Source organism: Aotus nancymaae, unplaced genomic scaffold, assembly GCF_030222135.1.
Source record: "Aotus nancymaae isolate 86718 unplaced genomic scaffold, 86718_ANA_hifiasm-v0.15.2.pri h1tg000117l, whole genome shotgun sequence".
NCBI lineage: Eukaryota > Metazoa > Chordata > Mammalia > Primates > Aotidae > Aotus > Aotus nancymaae.
The window spans coordinates 720,135-745,936 of NW_026988532.1; the positions used below are offsets into that span (position 1 = coordinate 720,135).

The following is a 25,802-nucleotide window of genomic DNA, read 5'->3' on the forward strand; positions in this document are numbered from 1 at the left end:
CAGGAATATACTTCGTTACTGGTGTAGTATTTCTGAAGCCTTACTAGATTTTTTTTTTTTTTTAAATCTATTTTCTGCAACTCACTAGTTACCATCCTGTGGTACTTTGTACTTTTTTTTTTCCTTTTTTTTTTTAACCATAAAAATCATTTATAAGTACAAAAAAAAGCTGTTTAACCAAAAGAAAGTCTTTTTGTTAGGTCTAAAACGTTTTGAAATAGCATGTTAATTTTAAAGGAAACAAATTTTTAAGAGGCAAACTAAGGTACAGACTTTAGCAATGACAATGGTCATAAACAGAGGTATGAAATAGAAAGAATATGCATTAATGGAAACAAAATTATAAACTTGAAATTCTAAATTGTAAGAGATTATCATTGTTCATGAATACAGGATTTGGGCCCTATACTGATTTTAATAAATCTTGTTGATTTCAAGTTTAAATATAATAAAATAGAATAAATTTGTGTCCTGTATTAAATCAAAAGTAAGCATTTTTTTTTTAATATGTATGAAGTTACCATATGACAAATTGTGGAGATTTTACTTTTTTCAAAATTGCTTTTGGGTGTTCCCTAACAATTTCCTTTGTGGTTTGCCTTTCAAGTGGTTATAATTTGTGAACTATACTTTTGGGTACTAAGATAAAGGTAACCAGTTTGCCAAGATTTTAACTTACTGCTTGAATATGTACCCATATTGTAAAATTGAACATATGGGACATTATTGCATAGTTATTGTATTCTCTAATCACATATAAAACCATCATAGAACATTTATAAATACTGATTAGTCTAACAGCCTTTCTCAGTCGGGAAAGAACACCCTAATACTATAAAGGCTCAATTTGTATGGAATTATTGACTTCTTACCTATGTATCTAGGTAAGTACAGTTATGTACTGTCCTTGGGGGAATCGAGAAATAATCACTAAGATCATTTTCTGTGTTCATTGGTTCTAGTTAAGAAAGGCTGGCAGAGGGTTTTATAATACTGAAAGGAACACAATGAGCATAGTAATGGTAAACAGAATTTTGAACTTAAGAACCGAATTTTGTAAGAATATCATTTTGCAAAAATTCAGTAGTTTTTATTAAACTATCTGCTTTGTTCTCAACACTTCCTTAGGTTCTGAAGATACAGTATCAAGTATTAATTCAATTCTCACAACCACCAATAAACCACCATTAAGTATATTAAAAAATTCCTGACTTAAGGAAGATCTGCACTAATTTCCTCTCTCTGCCATTACATTACTACACACACAAACACACACATGCACAATTCATAAATATGCCTTAGCTGTCAATGCCTCCAAAAGGTTGTAACTGCTAGTATTAGAGGTGAGGTTATCTCCTGGCCAATGAAGAGGGAGCAGGTTTTTTGGTTACTAGGATCACATACTGTATTTTCCATGCTCTTATTTGAAACTCACTGGTTTTTTTTGTTGTTTTGTTTTGTTTTTAACTGTTCAGTTACCATACTTTAGTACCAGAATTTAGTACTATGCTCTTATTAAAATACCCACTGTAGAACCAGACTGCTTTTTGCATTGTTTCCTGTGGGAAATTGGTGATTTTCAAACAGCCGACTCAAAAATACCCTAAAATATAACCAATTTGTAAATTAGGAGCCACTTTGACTTCAGTTAAAGTGTTCTGAGTTACCATCTTCCAATCAGTTATTCAAGACTTCATCATTGAAATGTATTTGGCTCCTTTTTAAACATCATGCATACTGTATTATTTTTTCCTTTACCTTAAAGCTAAAACCTCCTCCAAATGTCAAATAAGAAGAGCTAAGGACAAGCAGCAGAGTGTGCGATTTCTGCTTTTAATCTAACCCCACTACTTTTCTTGTTGCTATATTTAAACTGTAGTTTTTCTAAGGAAATACTGTATATCATCATTGACTTTATTGGAGTATAAAAGCTAAAATGAAGGAAGAAGTTTAAAAATCAGAGTATTATTCTTTTTCCACAAAATTTTAATGGCTGTGCACATTGGCTCATGCCTGTAATCCTAGCACTTTGGGAGGCCGAGGCGGGTGGATCACCTGAGGTCAGGAGTTTGAGACCAGCTTGGCCAACATGGTGAAACCCTGTCTCTACTAAAAGTACAGTTCCTACCTGGAATAATGTCTCTCAGTCTCTGTTTCTGTCTTGGTCTCTCCCTTGTAATTTCAGCTTTTATTTTAGATACAAGGGGTACATGTGCAGGATTGTTACGTGGGTATGTTGAACCCAGGTACAGAGTATAGTACCAAACAGTTAGTTTTTCAACCCATCCCCCACTCCCTCCTCTCTCTAGTAGTCTACGGTGTCTATTGTTCTCATGTTTATGGCCATGTGTAAATCAATAGATAATTCCTTAACATGATAAATTATATGCATCACTGCCCTAAAGCCTAAATCCCTTTCTTAAAATGTAACACTAGAGGCATTACTACCAAAATCTGGAACTAGACAAGGATTATCTCTGTTGCCTCTGCTATTTAACATAGTATTAGTGATCATTAGCTGGTAACATTGGACAAGAGAAAGTATTGGAGACTTAAAATTGGAACGATTTTTTTTCAATACAAAGAATATAATATGTCTGTAAAGCCCATGAAAGTTGATGGGAAAACTATGACAGATAATTAAGCAAAGTTACATATATAAGATTGATATGCAAAAATCAATGTTCTTTATATATAAGCAAATTCGCGTTGAAAGATATAATTAAAGAGAAGACACGTTTTCAGCAGCAACAACAAAGATAATGTAGAGGTTAAATTAGTAAAATTTACATGAGGAATTTAAACAACTTTAAAAAACAAAAGTAGACTTGAACTACTTTTCTGTCAACTATGACATTTTTAAAGAATCAGCATCATGAACATGTCAATGCATGTTATGTTTATTTATAAAAATTTTTAAATATTCTAATAAAAATGCCAATAGGTCCTTTTATTCTGAGGAGGAGGTAGTAAAAATTGATTTTAAAGCTTATAAGGAAAAATAAGCAAACAGGATGAATAGCCAAGTAAATCCTGGAAAAGATGATGTAAAATGTAAAGCCTTTATAATTAAAATAAGGTACCTGAAAGAGCAAGAAGACTAATGGAGCCGATTAGGAAATCCAGAAATCAGTTTATGTATACATAGTGGTTTGCTAATGATAAAGGCAGCACCTCAAATCAGTGGGAAAAAGATAGCTTTCCTAAAAACTGAATAGCTATTTGGTAAAAGATAAATTTAGAGCTCTATCTTACACTATATACCTGAAAAAATTTCCAATGGGTTAGTGCTTTAAAAGTAAACATGATTCCAAGTCTTTGCTATTGTGAACAGTGCTGCAGTATACATACATGTGTATGTGTTTTTATAGTAGAATGATTTATAATCTTTTGTGTATATACCCAGTAATGGGATTGCTGGGTCAAATGCTATTTCTGGTTCTGGATCCTTAAGGAATCGCCACATTGTCTTCCACAATGGTTGAACCAATTTACGCTCCCACCAACAGTGTAAAAGTGTTCCTATTTCTCCACATCCTCTCCAGCATCTGTTGTTTCCTGACTTTTTAATGATTGCCCTTCTAACTGGTGTGAGATGGTATCTTATTATGGTTTTGATTTGCATTTCTCTAATGACCAGCGATGATGAGCTTTTTTTCATATGTTTGTTGGCTACCTAAATGTCTTTTGAGAAGTGTCTGTTCATATCCTTTGCCCACTTTATGATAGGGGGGTTGTTTTTTTCTTGTAAATTTGTTTAAATTCCTTGTGATTCTGGATATTAGCCCTTTGTCAGATGGATAGATTATATAAATTTTCTCCCATCCTATAGGTTGCCTGTTCACTCTGATGATAGTTTTTTTGCTGTGCAGAAGCTCTTAAGTTTAGTTAGATCCCATTTGTCGATTTTGGCTGTTGCTGCCTTTGCTTTTGGTGTTTTAGTCATGAAATATTTGCCCATGGCTATGTCCTGAATGGTACTGTCTAAGTTTTCTTCTAGGGTTTTTTATGGTTTTAGGTCTTACATTTAAGTCTTTAATCCATGTTGAGTTAATTTTTGTATAGTAAGGAAGGGGTCCAGTTTCAGTTTTCTGCCTATGGCTAGCAAGTTTTCCCAACACCATTTATTAAACAGTGAATTCTTTCCCCATTGCTGGTTTTTGTCAGGTTTGTCAAAGATCAGATGGTTGTAGATGTGTGATGTTATTTCTGAGGCCTCTGTTCTGTTCTATTGGTCTATATCTCTGTTTTAGTACCAGTACCATACTGTTTTGGTTACTGTAGCCTCGTAGTATAGTTTGAAGTCAGATAGCATGATGCCTCCAGCTTTGTTCTTTTTGCTTAGGATTGTCTTGGCTGTGCAGGCTCCTTCTTGGTTCCACATGCAACTTAAAGTAGTTTTTTCTAATTCTGTGAAGAAGGTCAATGGTAACTTGATGGGGATAGCATTGAATCTATAAATTACTTTGGGCAGTATGGCCATTTTTATGATATTTTTCCTATCCATAAGCATGGAATGTTTTTCCATTTGTTTGTGTTATCTCTTATTTCCTTGAGCAGTGGTTTGTAGTTATCCTTGAAGAGGTCCTTCATATCCCTTGTAAGTTGTATTTATAGGAACCAACCCAAATGCCCATCAATGATAGAGTGGATAAAGAAAATATGGCACACATACACCATGAAATACTATGCAGCCATAAAAAAGGATGAGTTCATGTCCATTGCAGGGTTGTGGATGAAGCTGGAAACCATCATTCTCAGCAAACTAACACAGGAACAGAAAACCAAATACCACATGTTCTTACTTATAAGTGAGAGTTGAACAGTGAGAACACATGAACACAGGGAGGGGGAACATCATATACCAGATCCTGTTTGGGGGCAGAGGGTTAGGGGAGGGATAACATTAGGAGAAATACTTAATGTAGATGATGGGTTGATGGGTGCAGCAAATCACCATGGCACATGTATACCTATGTAACAAACCTGTATGTGCTATACATGTACCCCAGAACTTAAAGTATTAAAAAAAAAGAGCCAGAATAATGGAGATACCATTAGGAATGTTAGAAGGAGAGCAAATTTAATTTCAGATACACTGAATTTTTAATGTCAAAGATGTCAAAAGAGATTTAAACTATACAATAAAAAATAAGGTCCCAGAGTTTAGAAGTCAGTGCAGCAAGATATAAATTTGGTCATTATCTGTATGTATTATATTTGAAAACACTGAAGTGAATGAGTGTCGAACGAGAGTGTCAAAAAAGAAGATGTAAATAGATTTAATTTTTAGATGGTAGACATTCAATAAATGTCTACAATTGGTAGATTCATTCTGATCTCATAGCCTTAAATACTATTTATAAAAATTCCAAAAAATAAAAAGTGTAAAACATGAAACCATGCCAGTATTAAAAGAAGCCATGGCTGAATTATATATGGTGGCATGAAAGTATTAAGGGGTAGCTGTGGCTCAAAACTAGAAAATCAGTAACAGAAAAGTTTCATGAATTAAGCTACATTTTAAAAAAGAAGAACTTCGGCATAGGAAAAAAGCATAAGGAAAGTCACAAGACTTAATAAACTAGAGCAAATATTGGCCACTTAGCTCATGATGGGCTAACCTTTCTAATAGAGAGCGAGCTTCTAAAAATAAAAATGTAATTTAACTAAGAGACCAACTTCCTGATAGAAAACTTGGCAGAAATATAAGTTCATTTAGTTTACAGGAAAAGAAATACTTAACTTTAATGTAATTAATTAATTAATTTTTAAAAACACATTCATCATCATGATCAGACTATAACATTTAGCAATCAACTGCATGGATGCAAAAAAAATTTATTTTAAAGCCTTTTGGCAGAATGATTTACACTTTCCACAGATCATAAACTAGAATAATCTGTTATTAATTGTTATACAATTGATCACAAATATAGTCCTCAAGTTTTTTTGCCCATACACATAAATAGTTTCTAAAACATGTCTTCTTTGTAGCAGCTAGGCCCTGCCAACACTGTGCTTGGCTGAATTCACAAATCCCTTGTAACCCGTAGCTTCCCTGTCACTTCTCTGGCTCTTCTCTCCTGCTAAGCTTTATTTTCTGACAGTAATTAATATCTTCTGCCACTGCCATAGGTACTGCAGCTACTGGAACTGCCATAGCCACCTTGGTTTCATAGTTTAGCAAAGAATTTGCCTCCACCACCATAGGGGCCAGATCTTTCACCACCAAAATTTCCTCCCTTCATGGATCTAGAATTTGAAGACTGTTGTAATTGCCAAGATCATTGTAACTTTCACCACCTCCAAATTTGCTTCCATTATTGCAAAATCCGTTTTAGCCATCCCCCTACCACCATATCCACCACCACCATGGCTACCGCACAAAGCTACCATGACCATTGAAGTTTCCACCACAGCCAACATTGTCATTCCCACCAAAACCACCTCCCCAACCACCACCAAAGTTTCCAGAAGTACTTCGACGTCTTTGGCTAGATGAAGCAGTAGCCATCTTTTGATCTGACAGAGCTTACTTAACTTCACCGTTGTAGCCATTCAAGGTATGGTGTTTCTGAATAACAATTTTATCTACAGTCACGGTTAAAAGGGCAAGGCCTTTTTTCTTGCCACTGCCTTGGTCAGTCATGATTTCAGTCACTTCAGTTTTTCCATACTATTCAAAATAATCTCTTGGGTGATGTTCTTCAGTGTACTCTTTAATGCCAGCAACAAGTATTTTTTTCACAGTTAAGCGGGCACTGGTCTTTGAGAGTCTTCTCTTGAAATAGCTCTCTGGTTCCACAACTCTTCCATCCATCTTGTGTGGCCTTGCATTCATGGGTGCATCTACCTCCTCCACAGTGGCATATGTGACAACCCCAAAGCTCCTGGAGTGGCATATGTGACAAACCCAAAGACCCTGGGGTGTTCCCATTGCCACACAGTCTGTGAGCGTTCCACATTGCCCAGAATGGCTCCTCAGATCCTCCTCAGCTTTGTTTTAAAGCTCAACCTTCCAATGACAATGAAGAGCTTCCACAGCTGTTTGGGCTCTTTAGGAAACTCAGACTACAACATGATGGCAATGGAAAGAGAGGGTTTAACAATGCCTCCTTGGTGGCATCCTCTGGCAGGGAGCACAAACAACTTTTAAGCATAGAAAAGTAGTTCAGCCCAACTTACAAGGAAGAAATGGAAATTAAAATTACATTGAGACACCACTTCTCACCTATAAGTAGATAAATATCCAAAGTTTTGCATAATATTTTGGCAAGGCTTTGGGTAAAGTAGTCACTCTCATATTTTGCTGATAGGAATCAGAATAGTATTAACTCAGAGAAATTTGGCAATGTCTAGCAAAATTAAATATGCATATACCTTTGATTAAGCAATCCTACCTTTAGGAATGTATCCCAAAGGCAAATTTGCAAAAAAACACAAAATAACATATCTGTAAAGTCATTCTTTGTGCCTTTATTTGTGATAGCAAAAGATTGGAAAGAAGACAAATGGCCGTCTCTATGGACAAAACACACTCAAAGTGCTTTTTCTGTTCTCTAACCCAGCAACAATCAACACAGTAGACTTCTGTGAAATGTGTGGGTTTTTTTCTCCAGAAACCAAGCAAGTGGTAAACTGAAATAATCGAAGAGATCAGAATCCAGCTTTATTCAAGTGAAAAGCTGGGAAACAAGAACTCCAGAGGAATGGAGTCTGTGCTCCCAAATTAAAAGTTAAGGTCTTGGGAGTTACCAATGAAAATAAAGACAATAGGAGAGATCCAAGATGGCTGATCACTAGCAGCTCGGGCTCGTAGCTCTCAGTGAAAGCGCAGAGAACGAGAGGACGCCACACTTTCAGACGAATATTTGTTGCTCACGGACCAAGAGATTCCCAGCGGAAGAGCCCCGCGGGTCGCCAGGGCGACTCTTGTGGCCGGCGCGGCGGTTTTGCTGGCGCCTTAGCGTGGCAGTTCTTGGTGCAGAGTCCGGAGATTCCCGGGCAGAAAAGCACCATCAATCTTAACACCGCTGTTTTGGCCAGTGCAGTGGATTGCTCAGATTTCGGCGCTGGGAATCAACAAGTTGGACGTCCGCTCAGAGACCTAGTTAGAAAGTCAGTAATTACAAAGATGACAGAGGGATAAATATATAATGAAGGGAAGAAACCAGCCTAAAAAGGCAGAGAATACTCAAAATCAGAATGCCTCTCCCTCTACATGGGATCGCAATTCCTCATCAGTAATGGAACAAGGCTTAATGGAGAACGAGTGTGTTCCAATAACAGAAGCAGGTTTCAAAAGGTGGGTGATAAGAAACTTCTGTGAATTAAAAGAACTTGTTCTAACCCAATGCAAAGAAACTAAGAACCTTGAAAAAAGGTTTGACGAAATGTTAACGAGAATGGACAATTTAGAGAGGAATATAAGTGAATTGATGTAGCTAAAAAACACAACACGAGAACTTCGCGAAGCATGCACAAGTTTAAACAGTCGAATTGATCAAGCAGAAGAAAGGATATCAGAAGTTGAGGACCAGCTCAGTGAAATGAAATGAGAAGTCAAGATTGGAGAAAAAAGGGTAAAAAGGAATGAGCAAAGTCTCCAGGAAATATGGGACTATGTGAAAAGACCTAATTTACGTTTGATAGGTGTACCTGAATGTGACGAAGAGAACGAATCCAAGTTGGAAAATACTCTTCAGGATATCATTCAGGAAAACTTTCCCAACCTAGCAAGGCAGGGTAATATTCAACTCCAGGTAATACAGAGAACACCACAAAGATATTCTTCAAGAAGACCACCCCCAAGGCACATACTCGTCAGATTTATTAGGGTTGAAATGAAGGAGAAAATACTAAGGGCAGCCAGAGAGAAAGGTCAGGTTACCCATAAAGGGAAACCTATCAGACTTACAGCAGATCTCTCAGCAGAAACCCTACAAGCCAGAAAAGAGTGGGGACCAATATTTAACATCCTTAAAGAAAAGAACTTTCAACCCAGAATTTCATATCCGGCCAAACTAAGCTTTATAAGCGAAGGAAAAATTAAATCTTTTGTGAACAAACAAGTACTTAGAGACTTCACCACCACCAGGCCTGCTTTACAAGAGCTTCTGAAAGAAGCACTATACATATAAAGGAACAACTAATATCAGCCTTTCCAAAAATATATCAAAAAGCAAAGAGCATTAACACAATGAAAAATCTACACCAACTAATGGGCAAAACAGCCAGCTAGCATCAAATGCCAGTATTAAACTTATATATATTCTAATTGGATAAAAAGCCAAAACCCATCGGTATGCTGCATCCAGACCCATCTCACATGCAACGATACACAAAGACTCAAAACAAAGAGAAGGAGGAAGATTTACCAACCAAACAGAGAGTAAAAATAAATAAATAAACAAAAAGCAGGAGATGCAATTCTGGCCTCTGATAAAGTAGACTTTAAAGCAACAAAGAGCAAAAGAGGCAAAGAAGGACATTACATAATGGCAAAAGGATCAATGTAACAAGAAGAGTTAACGATTCTATAGATCAACGAGACAGAAAATTAACAAGGACATCCAGGACTTGAACTCAGACCTGGAACAAGTAAACTTAATAAACATTTATAGAACTCTCCACTTCAAATACACAAAACATACATTACCACCTCACACCTATTCCAAAAGTGACTACATAATTGGAAGTAAATCACTCCTCAGTAATTGCATAGCATTTCATAGGTTTAAATGAAATATTGGTTGGCTGCTTGTTTGTTATTTTCTTCCCTTATTCCTTCTGTCTACATCATTAAGTATAATTATTGGTATAAAAGAGGTTTTCAATACCCATTACTAAACTGCATTCTAGCCTGGGCAAGAAAGCAATACTCCCATTTTCTCTCTCTCTCTCTTTCTCTCCCTTTTTCTTCCTCTTCTTTTCTTTTTTTCTTTCAAAAAAAAAAAAAGAAAGACAATAAATAAAATCTATTTTTATGTTTAGTTGGAAAAAAAAGAAAAAGAAAAGTTAAGGTCTTGGTTATATAGGCAGAAAACAAATTTATTAGGATTATAGCATTTTCTATACAAGGCTGATTTATGAGTTACAGCAATCTGATGAGTTACAGCTTGTTTACGTTTCCTTTTCAATTTAAAAGAATGTTTTTAACATTTCATCTTAGACATGATAATCTGCATGTAAGAAAGATAAGAGGGCAGTTAATCTACAGGGAAGAGGGAATGGGTCTTCCTAGGTGCTCTTTAATCATTTACAACATTTGATAAAACTATGTGGGTAAGAGAGAAGGCAAATCTAATAAGAGAAACAAAGTTTACAGCTATGTTATGTAACTGAGGTCCTATAATCACATTCATTTCAGGCTCAAAATATTTTGAGGTTCCAACAGCTTAGATTTTGAATTACTTACTTTCACATAAGCAATCAGTTATCCAGCAGACACCAGCTGAGTATCCTCTAATTCAGCTCAATTCTGACACTACCTGGAGACTGTGTGAGATCTCACAGGTTGAGGGATCCCACTTCCGATGCCATTTGCAGGCCCCGGCTTATTTTGCCTGTGCTTCTGACTGACCACCTATAAACTGGGGATCCCACAATCCCATCCTTGGATTCTATTACTTTGCTAAAGCAGCTCACAGAACTCAGGTAAGCATGTTTACTGGCTTATTATAAAAGATATAACAAAGGATACAGATGAAGAGATGCGTGGGGTGAGGTATAGGGGAAGGACAGACCTTCCATGTTCTTTCTAGGCAAGCCACACTGCAGGAACCTTCATGTCTTCAGCTGTCTGGAAGCTTCCTGAGCCCTGTCCTTTTGGGTTTTTATGGGGGCTTCATTACATAGGCATGATTGATTAGTTGGCCATTGGTGATAAACTTAACCTTCAACCCCTCTCCCTATCTGGAGAGGGGTTTCTAATCATGCCTTGATCTTTCTGCATGACCAGCCCATATCCTGAAGCTACCTACAGGCTGTCAGCCATCAGTCAACTCATTAGAAAGACGTCACTTTAGAGATTCCAAGGATTTTAAGAGTTATATGTCAGGAAATGGGGTCAAAGACCATGTATGTATTTTGTAATATTACATCATCAATAAAGGAGTTCTGTACAACCTTAAAAAGGAGAATAAGGATGATCTTTATGTGGTAATGTATGATTTTTGAGAACGTTATTTTATTTTATTTTTTTTTGTTTTGTTTTGTTTTTTGAGACAGAATTTCGCTCTTGTTACCCAGGCTGGAGTGCAATGGCGCCATCTCAGCTCACCGCAACCTCCGCCTTTTGGGTTCAGGCAATTCTTCTGCCTCAGCCTCCTGAGTAGCTGGGATTACAGGCACACACCACCATGCCCAGCTAATTTTTTGTATTTTTAGTAGAGACGAGGTTTCACCATGTTGACCAGGATGATCTCGATCTCTTGACCTCGTGATCCACCCGCCTCGGCCTCCCAAAGTGCTGGGATTACAGGTGTGAGCCACCGCACCCGGCCCCGAGAATGTTATTAAGAAAACAAGATAGCACTTAATATGTAGCACATGATATTTAGGTTTATAGCATAAGCTATATAAAAGCACTGCTACCTTTTATATAAGAAGAAGAGACATGCATATAATCTACATGTTTTCATATAATTTTGCAAAGAAACACGGAAGAATAAACCAACAGCAAATATAGTTACCTTCTAGGCAGAGGAAAGGGATTAGGAGTGAGACTTTGAATTTTTATTTTATTTTATTATTTTATTTTTTGAGACAAGGTCTGGCTCTGTTACCCAGGCTAGAGTGAGGGCAGTGGCACAATCTCAACTCACTAGCAACTTCCACCTCCTGGGCTCAAGCCATCCTCCCACTTCAGCCTCCTAAGTAGCTAGGACTACAGGTGCACACCACCACACCTGGCTAATTTCTGTATTTTTTGTAGAGATGGGGTTTTGCCAGGTTGTCCAGGCTGGTCTCAAACTCCTGGACTCAAGCAATCTACCCGCCTCAGCCTCCCGAAGTGCTAGGATTACAGGTGTGAAACACCGAATCTGAACAGAATATATTTTTAAATATACTTTTGACTTTGGAATCATCCACATTTTTAGCCCTTCAAAAAATCAAAGTAAATCAAAAAAGTGAAATGCATGTTAAGATTTTTTAACTTAATTTACTTGCTGCAGAAAGAAAAAGAATGACTTTTTTGGTTCTTTAGTTTTAATGGTCACTCTTAATCCATGTGTAATTTCAAACTCTCCACCACTAGGTATAGCCTGCCCTTAAGTTAATCTGTTCTTTTCCTTAACTAATCCTTTGGAAACACGATTTCCAGTCATACCTCAGCAACTAAATATTTTAATATAGTCAGCAACCAATGTAATATAGCAATTAACTTACTTTGAGATATTCAATAAAAAATATATTCTCCCAGTGATATTTAACATTTTGTATTTTAGGTAATCAATTAAATAAGAGTTCTTTTTGTTTTTGTTTCACATTTTAGGATTACTTAAACGTGTAACTTTGGGAGTCAGCATGGAGTATGGGCCCAGAATGGAAATTAGGTGTCAGGGATTTGTTTTTGGTCATGTCATTTGACTATACCAGTCAGCTCTCTGATGACAGAAAACTTTCACATTGTTTGCTATCACTGCTTCTTGCCAAGGTCTGCTGTTTTTTTGTTGTTTTTTTTTTTAACTGTTCATGTTTTCCTGAAATTTTGCGTTTTTTCCTGTGGACTGATCCTTTTACATACTGTTAAAATCAGCTTCTCCTAAAATCAGGACTTTACTGTAGTCACAGGTTCTCTGAAAGAGGCAGCAATGTCACTTTTATAACTTCATCAGAGGTAGTATCACAGACTCGTTAAGAGCACTCACTGTGTTGATGAAATCCTACTTTAGTTTGGGTTGCCTCTGATTCATGTCCCCCTGTGACATGGATTCAAGTGCAAGTAGTTTATCTCAGAGGTGATCCTAACACCTGTAGGGGAGTGGAGAAGTGAAACAAGGAAGGGAGGGAGCCAGCGTCAGGTTCATTGTCAATCAAGTTACCACTATGGGCAACTGGAGCTCAAGTTGGTGAGTAACTTAGGGACCCTGTGTAGGGCTTGTGCTTCAGAGTTATCTCCATGGAGGGGAAGAAGGGAAATGGGATTTATAGACCAACTCCTCAGTCATTGGAAGAGAGCTGCTGAAAAGTGGGAGAGTGGTGAATCAGAATTTTTTCCTCTTGGCCAATGTGCAAAGCAAGCTCTGGGGTCAGAGAAAGATGTTAGGCGAAATGTTGGCAGTTAGAAGGAAAAGGGATGTGAGGCAGGGGAGAGGTATGTCAGGGTACTGACAGGGTAGCCCTTTGTCTGCTACAAAGCTAGAATTCAATTAGAAAAAGCAAAGCAACAACAACAAATAACAACAACAAAGGGAATCAGGTTAAAGAAATCAGGAAAGACAGAAAAATGCTAATCAGAAAAAGCAGCTTTGTTACAGAATCTTAGTTAATCCATTTCTAATTTTCAGCAAAGAACATCCACAAATTATACTAAAATGTTGCTTGTGAAAAGGAGGCACTACTCTCTAAGTCTCCTAGTTGAATAAGAATGGAACCCAACTTTTCCACAGTGTTGCTTTCCATAATGCTCCAAGGCGCACCTCTTTTCTTCAGGTAGACCTCATGGTAACTGCTGTGCCTTTGATTCATGCTGCTCAGCCTGCCTGGAATCCTCTCCATGTTGTGAAAAGTCTTCCCCGCTAGAAGACCTAACTCAGACCCTCCTTTACCCAGTGAGGTCCTGCCAGCAACCTCCTGATTTCTCCCTCCTTACCCACCTGGCGAGGGTAAGAAGAATGACTGGGCAGAAGAATGGCCCCAAAGATGACCAAGTCCTAATCTTGGAAACCTGTGAATATATTACCATACTTCACAAAAGGGGCCTTGCAGATGTAATTAAGTTAAAGATTTTGAGATGGGAGATTATTTTGGTTTATCCAAGTGGGCCCAATATAATCAAATAGGGGTCTCAAAAGATGGAAAAGGAAGGCAGAAGAGTCAGAGTCCAAGAGAAATCTGAAGAGGCTATGCTACTGGCTTTGAAGATGGAGGAAGAGGCCAGGGACCAAGGAATGCAGGTGGCCTCTAGATGTCAGAAAAGTCAAGGAAACAGATTCTTCCTAGAGCCTGTGACACCCTGATTTTAGCCCAATGGAACATATTTTGGACTTCTGACCTCCAGAACTGCAAGATAATAAATTTGTGCTGTTTTAAGTCACACACACACATACATACATACACACACACACACACACACACACGTTCACTATATAGACATACTGCCTGGGTTCAAATCCTACTTTAACCTTCTAGCTTTGTGAGCTTGGACAAGTCATTTAGCTTCTCTGTGACTCAATTTTTCATCTTTAAAGTGGGGACAATGATAAATATTTACCTTATAATTTGTGTGTGACTTAAATGGGTTAATAGGTATATAAAGTCTTGAACAGCAGCACCCGCCACACTGGTAGTAAAAGTGTGTTAATTGCTTACTTGCCTTTCTTAAAGGAAGGCTATTGGGAAGCAGATATCATTCACTTAAAGGTAGTCTTCTCTTACTGCTGTGACATGCTGTTGTTTCATGTGACTCTTATCACCAAATGGGGAAAGACAGAGAGGAAACAAGGCAAGGGGGAAAAAAAAAAAAAGAAATACAGTTCATCTGTGTCTAACTTAGTTACTTTAAAATGACTAGTTCATGGTTATCTGATGGGCCAGGTCCCAAACCAAATCCTGGATGGCTTCTACCTGCATCGTTTAAGAGCACAAAGGATTCACCGTACTTTCCATGATGTACTTTTTTCCTTTTCTCCAGTGTCCTTCCTGGATCCTGGATTTCTTCACAGCAACACACTCAGCCATTAAGGGTCAAAGCTCTGTTACAATGTTGTGAGGAAATGATAGGGTTGGAACACTATGTAGATTGGATCAAATATAAGTAGACCATTTTTAACTTGAACTAGTGATATGGTTTGGATTTGTGTGCCTGCTAAAACCCCATGTTGCACTGGAGGAAGGGCCTGGTGGAAGATGACTGGATCATGGGGGTGGATTTCCCCCTTGCTGTGCTTGTAATAGTGAGTGAGTTCTCACCAGATCTGATGATTTAAAAATGTGTGGCACTTCCCCCTTTGCTGTCTCTTTCTCTCTTGTCACCGTGTGAAGAAGGTCCTGGCTTCCTCTTCACCTTCCGCCATGATTTTAAGTTTCCTGAGGCCACCTACTCATGCTTCCTGGCCTGTGGAACTGTGAGTCAATTAAACCTTTTCTTTTCATAAATTACCCAGTCTCAGGTAGGTCTTTATAGCAGTATGAAAATGGACAAATACAACTAGGTAGACATAGTTTAACTTAGATTCCTGATAACCAGATGAAACTGGAGATTAATTGGCATTTTGATCCCATTCCTTTTGGATTTTTCTTGCTGACCTTTTTGTTCTGGGCTAATGCTTGTCATTTCTGAAGCTACCTGAATGATAATTAATTTGATTTTGATAGTCTTAACAATACTTCTTGTTGTCTCATCTGGTTTTTCTAAACAAAGTCCTGTTTCTTGACTTCCATGCTTTTTAAAATGCATATTTGCCTACAGTGCTGCTTCTCCTGCCTGTGTCCATCCTAACGTAGCTGCTGCTTTCAGTTGGAATGGGGTAGTTCCTCCAGGTCTTATTAGCATTTCGATAAAAATGGTACCATATTTAACATGAATAATATGAATTTATTCCTGCCTGATCTTCTCTCAAAACTGTGTGTATTTTGTGGAGCTTTTTGCCCAATACCGTATTGACTTTAATCTCTTCCCATTTTAAGATATATTTTTTCTTATATTGCTGGTGTGATTTTAGTTTCTTATTCATAAAAATGAAGAGAAAAGCTTTTATTAAGATATTTGGTACATTGAGAATTGAGAATGCTGATTGTTCCTAAGTATAATTCTTTCTAATGTATGTTTGAATGGAGGATAAGATACTTCGCCTTCTCTTTATTAGAGGTTCTTTTTTGTATATGACTGAATTGAGAAGCTCTTCATTGTTATGCTATTTAGTTATTATTGTGACGGGTTGAAAGTCATGTCAAACAAGGGCTAGTTTAAATTCCAGTAATCTAGCATTTGACATTTTTAAATATTTAATACATTCAGCAGATGTGTTAGGTGCTTATTATGGTCTAAGCATTGTGCTGGGCACTAGGAATAAAATGAACATGGCATTTCATTCTTACTCTCTTAACTCTAGAGAACATAACTGTGATGAGACACTGCAGTGTGTGCAGAGCTTTTGTCTTGGCAGTGTCACACCCAACTCTGCCACTTACTCTTACCTGTGTATAACAAAGAGCAAGTTGTTCTAACCTCTCCCAGTTGGTTTTCTCATGTGTAAAATAAGCGAGTTGTTCTAACATTTTCTTAAAGGTTACTTAAAGTTGTTGTGAGGATTAAATTAGAAAAAATTTATGAAAGCATTTTAAAAACGATTAAGTGCTATCTAAACAACAACATTACTGATTATTTACAAATTTGACATTATACACTGGTGGTTTTGGTCCAAAGACCAGATGTGTTAGGTGTTACAGCTAAGTTCCAGAAGCTTATGGAAAAGAATGACTTTTTCATGACTTTGGCTGTAAGTTCTAGGGGTACCTTAGGGTATCTTAATATCTCCATTATTGAGTAAAGTAGGTTCTCTGTAAATATGCACTGATTTGAACCAGAGGTTTCAGAAACTCAGTATAATTATAAAGTAAACCGCAATCCCAGGTGATAAGATTTTGGACTATCTGTTGTATACTAGGCTTATGAAATTCTGGATTAATAGATAATTATCCATCACTATGAATTAATTATATTTATGCAATTGTGACTGCATATTTAATTTAAATGTGAATTGCTTTACCATTTTTTTGGCTTTTTTGTCCACTAAAATATGGTATGTAACATATGCCAGACCTTCAAATTTATTTTTGAAAGTACAATTTTCTTTCTTTATGTTTGTAGATTTTAAAACCCCCTGCAGTATACAGGAGGACTTAGCTCATAAGTTGATTCATGAAGATGAATCAGTAATCATGTTTTAATTAATACTACTTGATCTTTATCTCAGATCTAAGTAATAATTTTAACTGAAATTTTTTATTGTTAAACATGATTGTCAGTAGTCAGTGTTCTTCAGAAGTTTTCATAATGTATACCCTTTTTTGTTTGGTTTGTTTATGATTACTGGTAGATAATTTTATTTACTGTTGAAGTAGTGAGCCTTCTTCACTAAAAACTGTTTCTGAAGTAAGATTTGAATATAGTATTATTTGTAAAATTACTGGCAGTAAAGAGTAATAAGTAACTACTGCTCATTTAATCTGTTAGCATTTAAGGGTAAAGCTTTCAGATTAATTTTATGTTTATGATTGTATGATTATAAATTTGATTTACATTCAGCTTTTGAAGAATAAATTCATTGCCCTGTTATACTGGTAAACTCATACCTAATGACTCATCATCTCTTTTTATTTATGATAGGGAAATGGTGTTTCATTGTGAAGACTAGAATTGGGTTAGTCAACCAGAAGTGAACCTCTAATTGTTTCCAAATGCTTACTTTTTAGGTTTGGATGCAGCTCTAAGTCTTAGCTCAGTCAGGAATTTGCTAAGCTTGTCTTTTTCTACATATCCTTTCATTATGGCTAGCTAGATCCAAGCTAAAATCTGGTTTATGATTCTCCATTACAATAGTTAATCAGAAAAATATGGACACAAACTCCTGAGCTAAACACAATTTTTAAAGGCAAAAAGTAGAGTTTCTACAGGTTTCTTTTACATTTTTATGACTCTTTAAATTATTATAGAAATTGGCCTGTTCTAAATTGCATTATCACCATGTGATTTAGCAAGTGCCTTTTTTCCACCACAGTTTTATGACCTAGTTATAGCTCCTACAGCTGAAATTCTTGCATTATTTTAAAATTGCAATTGGAGAAAGTTAGTGTGACATATCCCTTTGCTTTGGTGAAATGCTTGCTGCTATTGAGTGTAAACATTTTATTAAAATTCTACCTAAAGAGGCAACCATTCCAAATTTCAATATAGGCAAATCAATAAAAACCACAATTGAGCCTTATGAAAAAAAGAAAAAAATACAAAAAGTCATTTTTATTTATTTGTATCAGTTATGATGTCTTATAACTTATAATTTAGTTAATTTAAAAATATATGTTTACTTCTAACATTAATTTTAGTAAAATATTTATCTGCATATGGTTCTTGAATTGTGTTAAAATGAGTGATCTCTAAATTCTCTTTTAATTCTAATATGATATTATCTGTGATCATGTAACTTCTTTACCAACTCTAGAGTCCTCAAACTAAGGGCCTCATGTGAAAGCAAATTTTAGGAGGAAAAGGAAGTACTAGATTCTTTTGTACAAAGGTGGTGGCAGGGAGTAGCAGAATTTGCGAAGTGATACACATGGAATATACACATAAAAATTTGAATAATGATTTGGATAAATCTGTAGATGATTTTTCCAGGTGACTTATTAAGAGACTGTTGGACTCTCTAAGGGAATGTCTTTAATGTTTGAAGGCTGATCTCCTCAAGGATTATTATAGATGGGACTCACCATCTCTTACTTATTGTGTTTTAGCTCCTTGGGGGAACAATTAGACTAAACCTGAGTATTCTAAAACAATAAATATTCTAAAAGTTGTTCGCAAAAGTTATTTCACACCTACTGCTTAAATAATGTCATTTCCCACACTGCATGCCTTTCGTTGCAGTTGAGTCAATGCCTCTTCTATTCCTTTCTCTCTTCCCCTTTATTTTTAAAGGTATGTTTAAAAATAAGTTATCAATTTACCAATTAAGAAAACCATTCACCAAAAGTTTGTGGAAAGTCAAAATGTATACAAGCATACTGTGTAGTTGCTTTAAATTCATATGTGCCTTCTTTTAAATGGTGGACCCTAAATAAGTTTGATGCCTGATTTCCATTGCCTTTTCTGCAGGCTTATTAAAAGTAAAGTTATGGACTTCTCTGAAATAAAGTATTCTATATTATTTATTTTTGTATTTCCAGTGTCTAGCACATGCTTGCTACCTGTAGGCATATTGCAGGTATTTGTTGACTTGAACTTTTCAAAACTGAACTTGGAGTCTAAGGACCCGATCTGTTCTAGTTCTCCTGCTCATTCGCTTAGACAAGTTACTTTGGTGCTCTAGGCCACCATTTCCACAACTCTAAAGTAAGGTCCCATCTAGTTCCAGAAAATCTGATGCCAGACATGTAGTAGTAGATCCTTAATAATCATTTAATATTGATTGCTTAGTAAAATTCATTTGCTGGATTATCTGTTGTGATGGAGTAAATCATTTTGCCAAGTATATCTATGTGTCATTTGATGACACTGCTTTTTTTCCCTTAGTATATAAAAACAATTTATATTTTTTCTCATTTCCAAATGTATCCTCTCTCTAGTATTCTTTATAGTTTAGCCACTTTTTCTTATTGAATGGAAAATATATAAAATATGAAAGAAATTGACTGGATGTTTACTCCTTCATTTTATAGATGAGAAAACTGATGCTCTAAAAATTTGCTAAAAGCTATTTAATGGCAGAATTAGAACCCAAGAGTCATGACTTCCATTTGAGTGTAATTTTCACCTCAGATATCTAAACATTGTTAGTAGTTCCCTAGATTAAGATTGGAGAAGAACTTATCAAAATAACTAAACTGAGGAGACAGGTAGGAAAGAAACCTTTTTTTAATTCTCAAACAGTAATTCACGGAGAATCATTTTTGTGCCTCATTTTCTGAGTACAGCTAGGAAAAGATAAAATTTTTTAAGTTTAGTATATAAATATATTCTGTGATGGATTCTCTTTTTCCTGAGAAATAAGGATGGAGAGAATAAAGAAAAATGATGGTTGACTTGTACCTAAGTAATATGTCACCATTTTTTTCTTTGCCTTTTTTATAAACACAGGAAGTGTTCACCTATTTAATAGCAACACAGTAGGTAGAAACAGACACTACTCTTTAGTTTAGATGAATGAGTAACCAGTATTCTTCACTGTCAAAATCCTTAAGCCCATTTGCAGTTGTTTTCTACTCATTTTTTTTCTCTTTACTGTTTCTGAAATGTTACAGTGGATGGCCTCAAACAATATTTGCATTGTTTAATCTAATGGCCTTTTTCTGTTTTTTTTTATTATTATTATTGAGGTATTTACTGGAATACCCTTTATTCTGGAAATACCCTTTATTCCAGATGTTTTACTTACTGTGCTTTTACTCTCTTTACTAGTTCCTTTTCTTAACTGCTAATGATTCCGTGTATGCTGCGAGATTTAGTATTGATCCCTAGCCTCAGATATACTTGCAAAATTTATGAATTAATTATGTTTAATGGATTCAGCTATAAATTCTGTTCTATAAACATTTATTTGCCAAACACCATCTGAGATGCTGGGTTTACAAACACAAATAAGATAATTCCTACCTTAAAGCAGCTTTCAGTTCAGAGGGAGGGGGAAACACAAGCTGGTGATTTTCATGCAATGTGATAATACTGTAGGTAGCATAGTTCGTTTTTTTTTTTTTTTAATAGCACAGAGAGGACATCTTATACAGTGTAGAGGGCAGTTTGGGATCAGGAAATATACCGTAAAAGAGGTGACGCTTGAATTTTAAAGAAGAAATGTAAGCCAGACTGTAGAGCAGCTTAGGGACATTCTAAACAGTGGTTACAGTTTGAGTAAAACTGTAAAAGAAACACCATAAGGTAAAGCACAAGTATGTTATATTTGGAGAGCTTAAAATAGGAAGCAAGGATTAATAGGAGTTAAAGCTTGAGGGGCCAGATCCAAAAATGCACTATGTTAAAGAGCCAGCACTTAACTCCCTAGGCAGTAGGGAGCTTTTGACACATTTCTTAGTGGGAAAGGGATAGGGTCACATACCTATTTTATATAGGTTAGTCTAACGTCTCTATAAAATATGGTTGTATTAGATATCTGTAGATACATAATAAAGTACCCAAAAAACTAGTAGCTAAAATAATATACATTATTATCTTATACTTCCTGGGCATAGGTAACTATGTTGCCTGGCCCAAGGTCTCTCACAAGCTAATAATCAAGGTAGCATCTGGGACTGCAGTTATTCCAAGGTTCGTTTGGGGGAGAATCTACTTCTGAGCTCACTCAAGTGGTTACTGACAGGATTATGTTCCTCTTGGGCTGTGGAACTGAGGGTCTGCCTAGTATCTCTCCGAAGTATCCCTCAGTTTCTTGCCACACAGTCTTGGCTATAGGACAGCTCACAACACAGCAGCTATGCGGGAGCAAGTGAGAACAAAAGAGGAGGGTATACAAGACAGAAGCCAGAGTCTTTTTACTCAATCTTGACAGTGACATCTCATCACTTTTACCATACCCTGTTCATTAGCAGCAGGTAACTAGGTCCTGAAATTCTACACAGGGCATGAATACCAGGTAGGGCAGGGTCATTGGGAGCCATCGTTGAAGCTGCCTGTTACATGGACTTGAGGAAATAAGACTAGAGCTGAAGGGACCACTTAGAAAGCTATTTATCATAATCCACATGAAAGATATGGAGATTATTGTGGATATGTGTAGTACAATGAAGGGGAATGAATGGAGTCAAGAAATATTTAGGATATTAAATCATGAGAACCTGGGGATTTAAGGGGAAGAAGGAATTAAGGGTGACATCTCATTTTTCTTGGTTCTTAAGTCACTGTTGACTAAAGAATATTTTTAGTTGAATGTGACTGAAACTCCTGTCCACACTGAGCTTTCTATCCTCATCACTGCCATCTTCTCCATATTTTTAGTAAACTCTCCTTAACATTGCTCTCATTGTGTCTTTCATTAGATCCAGTTAGACACCAGTTATTTCTATTTGCTTAAATTTCCTTTTTGTCTTTGTTCCTATGGTTACCCTCCTTATCCAAGTACTTATCACTATACACTTAAAGTATGAAGACAGTCTCCTCATTTCTTTCCTATGCCCTCTGCCTTTCTTCAGGCCAGAGTCTGAAACATTTGATTATCTGTATTTCTGTCATTCATTTAACCAACGATTGGGACCACTTTATGACCAGTCAGATAAGCATTGTCTCTATTCTTTTGGGTCTTTATTGGTATCTCTCTTTCCTTTCCATCTTTCAGAATACCACTAGTCCTTCTTATGAGACTTTCCTTGAAAGACGAATGTTCTTTTTATCTTCATCACCTACAGCTATTATCAGAAATTTTACTTTGAAAATTTTGAAATTCTATCAGTTTTAAAGTGAGCACTGATTGGAGCTATTAAGTGTAATGAAGCACTTTCTGACCTCCCCTCTCAGCCTACTTCAAGCAGTGGAATAGTGCTTTACCACTCTGAATCATTGGAATCACATGGAGAGCTTTTTGGACATTCCCTCCAAGATTCTGATTCAATATGTTAGAAATGAAAACAAAATAAGACTGTAAGGTGAATTGAATATGTGCTAGATTAGAAAACCATTGCATTAGAGTCACCCTCACCATTCTACTATTAATTGTTTTGTGTACATTTAATCATCCAAACAGCCTAAAGCACTAGTTTCAAAAACTAATTGAAGACTAGTTACATCAGCACATGCAGACTTTTGGGCACCATCCCTAAAGGAGCTGAGTTCATTTCACTTAATCGGTGGTTATCACTAGGCTTCTATAGTTTTTAAATAATGAAATGTGACATTATTGGTCAAATCAACTGTTGTATTTTTTTGTACTATTTGGATAAGTACATGTACATATTTGATAAATATTAAGGACCAGTTAGCATAGTAGGCTATGAATACTTTGGAAGGTTCTGACTGGGTGGAGTCATATTTTAGCTAACAGTTAAACATGTGATGGGTTTAGATGATATGATATTATTTCAGTTTTATAGCTTTACTTTTTCATACATTAATACATTTTCTGTGGCTCTTTTACTTTGGATAATTTACTGATCACATGGAAAATCTAAAACAATGACTGGTTGATTGTTTTTTCTCATATTATTCTGATAAGTCCTATTATTTTCTACCATAGGGAGGTATATTATTACTTTCTTGCAGGATAGGATTGTCAGAATGTGGCTTTAATAAATTGTTGTATTCCTTTTCCTTAGTGTTATTCCTCTCTTAAGAGAATCTGTTGGAATATTAATGCAGAGAACTCCTCCCCTATTAGAAAATACTCTGCCTCAGTGCTATCACAGGGTGAGTTTCAAATATTCTGAACCATCGGATTTTATTTTGTTTTCAATCTCTTAATTTTCAGCTTTCACAAATATGGGTAACGTGTGTATAATTGAGTATTTCTTCCAAGATTGAATGCTGACCATGAAATGTAATTTATACAAGCCAGAATATAATTGTTGGAAAATACTGAACTTTACTAAAGAAAATATGGTAGAAATTGTTCTCATCTAGAAACTGAGCAGTTTTTTTAAAAAATATAGAATATGTATAGCAGAGATGTAAGCATTTATTCAACATTAGAGTTTTTGAGCTCCCACTCTACTGGATACTCTTCTAAAGTACTGGGGAGGTAATGGTAAACAAGACACACTATGCCTCTGTTTCATGGAACTTACACTCCAGTGGGGAAATACAGGTACTAAACAATAAGTAGATAAATAAGAGCATATCAGTGTTAATTGCTATAGTAGAAATAAAACAAAGTGATGTGATAGTCATGGATGGCTACCTTAGATTCACTAAGGAAGTTGTATTCAAGGAAATTGAAACCTTGATGGCAAAAGATCTAGCCATATGAAAATCCTGGAGAGGAATGTTCCAGACAAGAGAAATTGCTAATTTTCCCTGTGGTTGGATTTAATTCAATGTTTTCGATAACAGAATAAAAAAGGCCATTGTGGCTGAAGCATATTAAATAAAGGGAAGAATGGCTTGAAAGGCTGGAGAGAATGACAGGAGCAAGATTATTTAGGGTTTTGGATCCTACTAGGATTTAGATTTAATTCTAATTCAGTGGGAAGCATTGGAAAGCTTTTAGGCAATCGAAGTGTCACAAATCCCATGTTTTTAAGAGATTATTGTGTTTTCTATGCAAAGAACATATTCTAGGAAGGATGAAAGCAAAGAAAACCAGTTATGAAGTTATTGTCCTCTAAGTGAAAAACAGTGGTGGCTTAGACTACAGTTGTAGCAGTGAAGAAAGAAATAAATATACATTGGGGATATGTTTTTGGAAGTGGATATTAGCAGAGGGGAGAGAAAGTGTTGGTTTATTACTTGGTAGATGGTAATGCCACTTACTGAGACTGAGGCCTTGTTGGTATAGAGTTGAGGATGGAAAATCTCCCCAGATGAACAGTTCTATTCTGGATATGTTAAAATGGAAATGGCTACTAACTCCTAGGAGAAATGTTACTTACGTAGTTGGATATGGAAATCTTGAGGTTTTGGGGACAGATTAGGACCAGAAAGAGTTATAAGTCATCAATATATGAATAGCATCTAAAACATCAAGATTGTATGTGATTACCTCAGGAGAGGTTCTAGTTTTTCTCTTTTAACTCTGCTTTCAACTATGAATTTGGAGCACAGTTGAGAAAGCCAGGAAAGGTAGTGGTTAGTAGGGTGCTGGGGAACCAAAAGGGTGTAGGATCACAGAGTTGAAGAAGGAGGAAGTAATTAACTGTGTTGAATATTTCTGTGGGGTCAAGGAGGGTAGGAACAAGACGTGATCGTTGACTGGCTTCATGGACACCATTAATGACCTTGATAAGAGCAGTTTCATTGGAGTGTTGGAGAGGGGAGCATGATTTGAGTGGATTAGGGAGCAAATGAACTGGGGAAATGACAGCTCCTTTAAGAAGTGTTGTTGAAGGGAGCAGAGAAATGAGTTGATGGTGGATATGGATGTAGTATTAGGAGAGAGGGTTTTTTTGTTTTCAAAGTAGGATGTTTTAGAACAGTATTACCCCATAGAACTTTCCCCAATAATGGAAATATTCTGTAATCTGCACTGTCCATTATGGAAGCCACAAACCACATGTGGCTAGTGTAACTGATTCTTTTTAACTTAATTTCCATTCATTTAAATAGTCACATGTGTCTAGTGACTTTTGTATTGCACAGCACAGTTCTAGAACATGTGCATTAACTGATGGTAACAGTCCAGCTGAGAGGAAGAAATTGTTATAGTACTAAAGGAGATTATTAAAGGAATGCCGTCTTGAGAAGGTGAGAAAGGATAGAACTCAAAGTGCATTGGAAGGATTAATTGTTGATAGTAGCAGGGATGCTATATCTTCTGAGGGAATACAGAAGTGCTGACCTAGATGATGGGCCACTGGTAGATTTCATGGTAAAGAATAAAGGATTTTCTTTGTACTTCTGTTTTCTCTATAATTTATCAGGCAGTGTAATCCTGCAGAGACATCAGAAGGCTAGAGGAAAAAGGAGAAGGTATAAAATAATCCTTTGATACAGGGAAAATACATATTGCCCATTCAAGATTTGTGGTTATTATTTTAAGGTAGCATCAATCAGCATAATTGTTACTAATTGTTATACATAGTTTCTCTTCTTCACAATAAACTACAGAGGAAGTATCATCTTCCTTTCCTTAGATAAAATTGAGGCTCACCTTAAGTCCAAATGCTAGTGGCTGAATCAGGATTCTAATCACATCACTCTGACTCTAAAAGTCATGTTCTTTCTACTATACCACACTGCCCTTTTCATCTGTAACTAC

The 25,802-nt window shown here is 36.3% G+C and overlaps 1 protein-coding gene across 4 annotated transcripts in view; it reads left to right on the forward strand.

Moving 5' to 3' along the window:
- SLC30A7 (solute carrier family 30 member 7) overlaps positions 1–25,802 on the forward strand; it is a 141,608-nt gene that overhangs the window by 34,066 nt on the left and 81,740 nt on the right. For all 4 annotated transcript variants that reach the window (XR_010340631.1, XR_010340632.1, XM_064371093.1 and 1 more), the window contains exon 9: positions 23,206–23,296. Coding sequence is in view for 2 of the 4 variants with exons in the window: in XM_064371093.1 (XP_064227163.1) it covers positions 23,206–23,296 (91 nt within the window). In the remaining 2 variants the exon portion in view is untranslated. The remainder of the gene's footprint in view (positions 1–23,205; positions 23,297–25,802) is intronic.